The following is a 7,130-nucleotide window of genomic DNA, read 5'->3' as shown; positions in this document are numbered from 1 at the left end:
GAGAGAGAGAGAGAGAGAGAGAGAGAGAGAGATTAACTTCACGGGCTGTCTCAGGCTGTCTCCCTAGCGCTGAACCCCAGCCAATGCAGGCTCCTTGCTTTCCTGAGCCCACAAAGTGACCCTGAGGGAGGTGAAAAGCCCTTACTGAGACACCAGTCACATCAGAACACAGATCCGGGGAACCCTAAAGCCTCAGGCTATGCCACCTCTGTGCTATGCCAATCCAGGAGGCCCTGACACCGTTCCTTATCTCCTGGGATCTACACGCTCAGTAGCAAACTTACGGAGCTGCTATTGTGTCTGGCAGCAGCAGCGGAAGGATTTCTTTCTAGAACTTCCCCAGGACCAGCAGAAAAGAAAAAACAGTCCCTCGGGCAACTTTTCTAAAAGCTGGTGCAAAGAGCTGTGTTGGAGTTGGAGGTGGGAGGCGACAGGGAAATGCCAGCATTAGCCAGCTCCCAGTGTTAAGTTCTGCGGTCTAAGGAGACAGCACTGGCCCTGGGGTCTCTTCTGGCGCCAAACCCCTTAGGTGGTCCCCAGCGGGCTCCCGGGAAGCCCCTGCCCGCGGGCAGCGGGCTCCCTCACCCGCCCCACCTCCCTGGTCAGAGAGTTACAACTTGCAACCGGAGACGCCAGGCAGAGAACTAAGGGGTGGAATGGACTTACCTGGAGTTGGAGGCCACACGGCAGGGGCCAGGGATGCAATTGGGGAAGGCCAGGGATAGGGGAGGAAGGGGCTGATTTTGTCTGGGAGGAAGGGGTGGCGCAGTGCGGCGCAAGGGACCCGCACGTTGTCCCACGCAGTGACGCGGCTTACCCGATTGATCTCCTCGAGCCTCTTCTCCTGCCGGGCTTTGAGCAAACCGAAAGCCTTCCCTCCTGCAGGAGACAAAGAGTCGGCGGGGAAGCGAGGGTACCTCCCGGGCCACGCGTCCCCTCCGAGTTCCCGCGCGTGCCGCGCAGCGCACACAGGTAGGAATCCAGGGACGTCCGGAGCGAGACAGCGCGGGGACAACAGGCGCCTACCTTGGAACCTGTTGCTGAGTGCGACCGACATGGTATGAGCCCGACTCCGGACAAGGCCAGGGACAACAGGGAGGAAAAGTCGTCTGGTCCAGACCTTCGGCGGCGTGTGGCGACGGGACCCAGGGGCGGAGGGACCTCGCGGCCGGACACACCCCGCCCCTCTGGCGGCCCGCCTCCTGCCCCCCTCCCCGCGGCCGCGCACCCGGGGCATCAAAGCCCGCTGTTTAGCCGGACGCTTAGCCCGCCGCCGCCCCTCTGCTGGAGGACGCGGAAAATGCAAGATGGGAACGCCCTCTTTCCCCATCACCAGAAGAGACAATATCACATCTCACTAAGAACTTTGCAGAGCTGGTTGTGAAGATCAAGTGCCAATAGAGGCTGTCACCTTTGCCCCGCAGTGCCACTATGACACCAATATTTTAGATAAATACGTGTTTTGGTACAAATACGGTGTATCTGACACTTGGACTTTGTGTATCATTTCTCCTTACTACAAAGTAGTACTGGTATGCCTACTAGGCAGAAAAGTCTGGAAGCTGAAGCTGGGACACAAGTCCTCTAGGGTGGAAAAGAAGCAGCCTGTGACTTGAGGAGAAGCAGGGTGAAGCCAGGCTGGGCATGCAAGAACTGGGGACTTGTAAAGAAAGAGATCACGAATTATAGTGTCCAACCTGAACAGTCTTCTAGAGAAAGGGTCTCCCTCCAGTTACATTGTGGACACAGACACAGGTCAGGATTGTCCTAGCCAAGTGGAGGAGCTACTATCACCCCCAGAGGGGGACCCAGGAATCCCTGTTCCCCTGACTTATCTCAAGTCTACACTCCTTAGATTGTGATCCTGGGACCAGCTGACTGTCCTTTTGGGGGCGGGTAGCCAAGCTCACATGGGAGTCCAGTGGTCCAGATAGAATGCTATGGGCTAATGGGAGGAAAGATGCTTGCGAGGCAGGGTTCCTGCTCTTAGGTTCCTCCCCCTGGGCATTCATTCATCCCGCCAGCGTCTGAAGCTGGGCACTTGACACAAGCTCCCTAATTAGCAGAAGAGGAGAAACAGGAGCAGGGGCCGCACTGTAGAAGTAGGCCCACAAGGGCTTGGGAGTTCAAAGCCTGCATGGTAGTGTTCCCTCTGAAAACTCAGGCAGGAACTGGACTCAGAACAGGGACGTCATTGCTCTGGTTGCCCATGGTCCCAGCCAGCTGGGTTAGCAGTTGTTGTGTGACAAACTTTACCTGAGGAGATACACACAAACACACACACACACACACACACACACACACACACACACGTTTACTCACCCCAGCTTGGGAACCCAGGAGAGATCCAATTACAGATACCACCAAAGTCCAGCTTGGTGACCCAATGAGCTTTATTAGGGTTACTTACAAGAATATGGGTGAAGAGTTAACTTACAGAAGCAGAAATGACTCACAGACAGCTGTGTTGCCAAAGTCCACCCCCAGCATGGGTGACAGCTCACAAAACTGGGAACCTGGAGCTCTCATGGTCTACAGACAGTGCGACAGGTGGATGGAGAGTCCCCTTTCCCCAGGGCATCAGTTAGTCCAACCAGTAGGCAGCTCTGCTTGTCTAAAAGTCTTCTTTGCAGCAGGCCCTGCTGAGGCTGGCAGGGAGGGGCCCAGGGAATCTGCTCAGTTTCAGGGAGCTCTTGAAGCTATTGTTTTGGGTTGTTTACCTCCCTGCCTGAGGAGCCCCTCTACAGGAAAGAATGTTTTCACCTCAGAGAAGACTGCTCCACAGCTGTTCCTGGCTGTTCAGTGGGACAGGACAGGGACCACCCCAAATCTACTGCTCAGCTGGCTGCCTTGTTAGCCAGATGTTCAGCTGCTGCTGGCATTCCGCTCCCCTCCCCTCCGTCAAGAGCAGCCCCACCTCTGGGCCTTTTGAGTGGCTCTGCATACACCAGGCATGACCTTACCGCATGAGTCACTTGGCAGGCCTGAGACATGTTCCTAGGAAGCCTGGTCTCCGCCCACTAGAGATGCTGGGACCACACTTTGCTGTATGGACATCATGGCTCAAGTGGGTAGAGGTTGACCATCCATCAGTGGAGGAACTGGGTTAAGGCCAGAGGAATGCCAGATCTTGCCCCAGACTTTGACTTTAGAGCTCCCATTTCCTTTATATCACAAACCAGATCCTAATTACCCAATCCCGTCTTTGGTCTTCCTGCCCCAACCCTGGCAACCTACCATATCAGTCCCACTCAGCATAAAAGAGCAAGCACACCATCCTCAGCCTCCCCTTGACCTCAAGCTTCTCTCTGGAGGGATGCACCTCTCCTCGGAACACTTTGCCGGTACGTGTACGGCATGTCTCACCACAAAGCCTTGGACACAAAGTCCCTGGTATTTTGGCCAAGCAGGGAACTTGACCACTCAAACATTTGACCTGGGGCTGGAGTGGTGGATCAGCAGTTAAAAGAAGTGTCTGCTTGCTGGGTAGTAGTAGCACACACCTTTAATCCCAGCACTTGGGAGGCAGAGGCAGGCGGATCTCCAAGTTCGAGGCCAGCCTGGTCTACAGAGAGAGAGTTCTAGGATGGCCAGGGCTATACAGAGAAACCCTGTCTTGAAAAAAATGAATAAAAACTAATAATGAGCTGATGATATGCAAGCCTGGGACTTTGTGAAGGATGGAGGGGGGGTGTGCAATATCATCAACCATTAAGTACAAGAAAGACAAGGAAAGCTCATTTGTAGAGGCAAGGCCTAAGCAAACGGAGAAGAGCCAAGCTGGGGCCAAGGAAGAAGGCAGGAGGGAAAAACTGCTCCTCTCAGCAGCCCCAGGCTCAGGTTCCTCTAAAGCCTGGCAGCCTCTCCTAGCCCAGAACTCCAAATCACCCTCCCAGCGGCTTCCACTGTCCCGTTGAAGCTAATCTGGTAGTCATTTTGGCCTTGTGGCCAAAAGCCTTGGTAGAATAGAGGATGCTTTACAATCTGCTCTAATCTAAGTTTGCAGTGACCTACGCTGGCCAGGCTATAACCTTGGCTGCTGCCTACCCTCTTATATGAGCCGTTCTCCCCCCTCCGCTCCCCGTCTCTCCACCCTTCCAGACCCAGGCTCAAGGCCACCTCCTCTCAATGGTGCTCCTCCTTTCCCCTTACCGTGCTACTGGACAGAATTAAGTTCAGTTTTCTGCCTCAGCGTCCCCACCCTGAACCAGGGACCGGCAGAGGAACTCTTTGCGTGCCACCTCTATCCGGGCCCCTCATTTTTGTCTGAAAGCCCCCTGGATCTGAGAAGAAAGGTGGTGGTCACAGTGCGCCTGCTAAGGCCAACACGACAGACCCCAGCGTGGCACAAGTTCAGTTCTGCCAACCTCCTTCCCACACATGGGATCACAAATGCAGGCTCTACCTGCTTTCCGGGCCAGCCATAAGAAGTGTTCTGTGCATACATACCCACAGCTGTCACACCAGCACTGGAGGACCAAAGGCACAGCAAACAGAAAAGGGTCCTTTATTTCCTCAGTCCACGTAACTATCAGTTCCTCTGGGGCCTGAGGAAGGGATTGGGCTTGCAAAGGTGGCTGTTACCCCAGTGCCTGGGCTCTGCTGTGTGCTAAAGAGCTCTAAGAAAAAGAGGGGGCATCAGCAAGAGATGCCAGGGGTTTCTGAAGGAGGCAGTCATGGGCAGCAGGCCTAGAACGACAGCCAGGCTCCCACATCCCTGTGACATACTTCATGGCAGGTGGGGCCACAGGACCAGTCTGAGAAGTGTCAATCAAAGGCTAACCAGGTCAGCAAGGCACAAAAGGGCTGTCCCCAGGGGCTGTCCCCAGGGTGTGCTTGAGACCTCATGAATCAGACCCTGAAGAAGGTGGTTCTTCAGGTAGGTCAGGACATTGAAGGCGGATGGATCAGGCACTTCCCTCAATGAAACAGCTGGTCCAGATCCCTGGAGGGAATCATCCACAAAAGATACCTCCATCTTACCTTGCCCTGCGGGCTTTGCAGTCCACGTGGCCTCAGGTTCCACTTCCGGGAACCCTGTTAGAATCTGGGCATTGCTTGATCTGTCTGGTACTTCAGTTCTCAGAGCTGCTGAGTGACCAGTTAGGGGACAGGGGACCATAGTGGGCCCAGGGCCAGCTCTGTGACCATGCACGTGGGACTTTCTGAGGCTTCCCAAGATCTCTGAGGATAATCTCTCAGCCTCGGAGGTACCACCCCTGTTTGGCCCCTGTTTTCTGAAGGGTTGTCGATGTGTCAGCCCTGCAGGGAATATTTCATAACAAGACCCACCCAGAATGTGGAGTGTGCCCAAGCTCAGGACTGCCTCTCCACAGCTCTAGACTCTCATGTGTGTGCATGCACACAGGTGGTGTTAACACACCAGTGCATCGCATACACATATGTGCAGATGAAGACGTGCCTTACTGACACTGGAGTGTGTATGCTTATGCATGTCTAGGGAGCACACACTGAGGGGCTAACATACAGGGTCATCTGTGGAGGTGTGAGCATGTATTCACTCCTGTTCAGACCGAAGACACACCAGCAAACAAGCCTTCACATGAACATACGACAGGCAGGCCTGGGACACCTACGGGGAGTGGACAGGAAACGGCAGGGTGGGGAGGGTGTGCCGGGGTCTAGCTGGCACAGTTCTCTGGGAGACTGCTCAGAATGGTCTCCAAGTTGTGCTTGTCAGCGCGGATCTCAGCGAGGTCGTCCTCAAAGCTCTGAATCTGCAGCTCCTGGCGAGCAGATTCTTCCTCCAGCTGCCTCAGTTTGCGATGCAGGGCTCCGTGGGAATCCAACTGCAGCCTCAAGCTTTCTAGTGCCTGCTGGGTCTCGTTCAGGGTCTGAGCAGGGGCTTGGTGGGCACCCAGGGACCCTGTAGAGGCACACAGACAGCTTTAGCAGGAGCTGGCTGCCTGCAGGCCCTGGGAACCCACGCCCCAGGTCAGACACCCAGGAACTGGCCTGTTTACCACTCATTGGGAGGGGATATGGGAGGGTGTGAAGACCTGGGTGTCCATGCACTGGAGCTCACATGCGGAGTGAAGAAGTGGGGCTGGAGAGATGGCTCAGCAGTTAAGAGCACTTGCTTCTCTTGTAGAGGACCAGGGTTCAGATCCCAGCACCCACATGGTAGCTTACAACCCACTGTTATTCCAGTGCCAGGGTATCTTATACCCCTTTCCTGCCTCTGTGGAGGCATATGCCGCGCTTACAAGCAAAATGTTTGTATGTCAAATAAAAATAATAAATTTTAAACAAAGTCTTGAGGGTTTGTTTTTATTCTTTTGTAATCATGGCTGTCCTGGAACTTGCTCTGTAGACCGGGCTGGCCTTGAACTCCTAGAGCTATGTATGCCTCTGCCTCCTGAGTGCTGGGATTAAAGGTGTGCACCACCAACAACCAGCAGGGTTTTTTATTTCTAATACTTTATTTGTATTTATTTATTTGCTGTGGGGTGGGGTGGGGCACATGTGTAAGGACAACGCGTGAGAGTCTGCTCTCTCTCCACCATGTGGGTCCCAGGGCTGGAATTCAGGTGCTCAGGCATGGCAGTGGGTGTCTTCACTAACTGGGCCATTTCCTGGCCCAGTAATTTTTTTTTTTTTAGATGACCTTAGTGAGTTCCCTCCAAATACCTGTTTCCTCATCTACAAAACTGTGTGAGAGAGGTCACAGGATCTACACCAGCTCGAATGTCTGTACACATTTGTAGATAGCATTATATGTGGGGAAGTGGGCTCATTGAGCAGATGGCGGGATGCCCAGACTCAGACTGGGTGAGGGAGGCAGAGGAGACAGGAAGGACTACAGGTTCAGAGGGCAGGCGGTGGGCTTCTTACACAAATGTGTGCCCCTGCACAAATTCCTTCCACTTCTTAGGAATGATCTTCTCCTAGAGACAAAGAATGGGGCCAGGTGCCTACACTGGAATGCAGTGTGGTAGCATAGAGTCCAAGTCCTTGTCACATTGTCATCAAGTGTGACATTCAACAGAAAAATGGAGCTTGCCGGGCAGTGGTGTCGCACACCTTTAATCCCAGCACTTGGGAGGCAGAGGCAGGCGGATTTCTGAGTTCGAGGCCAGCCTGGTCTACAGAGTGCGTTCTAGGACAGC

General features: G+C 54.1%; 2 protein-coding genes across 2 annotated transcripts in view; both read right to left on the bottom strand.

Annotated features, from left to right (window-relative positions):
- Window positions 1-1,166, bottom strand: part of Aif1l (allograft inflammatory factor 1 like) — a 23,787-nt gene extending 22,621 nt beyond the window's left edge. Inside the window, exons 1-2 of the mRNA XM_021193562.1 lie at window positions 1,027-1,166; window positions 818-879 (exon numbers count right to left, since the gene is read on the bottom strand). Of these exons, the coding sequence (XP_021049221.1) occupies window positions 818-879; window positions 1,027-1,057 (93 nt within the window). The 5' untranslated portion in view covers window positions 1,058-1,166. The remainder of the gene's footprint in view (window positions 1-817; window positions 880-1,026) is intronic.
- A 3,317-nt stretch (window positions 1,167-4,483) lies between these two features.
- The window catches only part of Lamc3 (laminin subunit gamma 3), a 60,528-nt gene continuing 57,881 nt past the window's right edge, over window positions 4,484-7,130 (bottom strand). The window contains exon 28 of the mRNA XM_021193068.2: window positions 4,484-5,887. Within this exon, the coding sequence (XP_021048727.1) occupies window positions 5,643-5,887 (245 nt within the window). The 3' untranslated portion in view covers window positions 4,484-5,642. The remainder of the gene's footprint in view (window positions 5,888-7,130) is intronic.

The sequence above is a fragment of the Mus pahari genome, chromosome 3, assembly GCF_900095145.1.
Source record: "Mus pahari chromosome 3, PAHARI_EIJ_v1.1, whole genome shotgun sequence".
NCBI lineage: Eukaryota > Metazoa > Chordata > Mammalia > Rodentia > Muridae > Mus > Mus pahari.
This window is presented reverse-complemented; position numbering and strand designations above follow the sequence as displayed.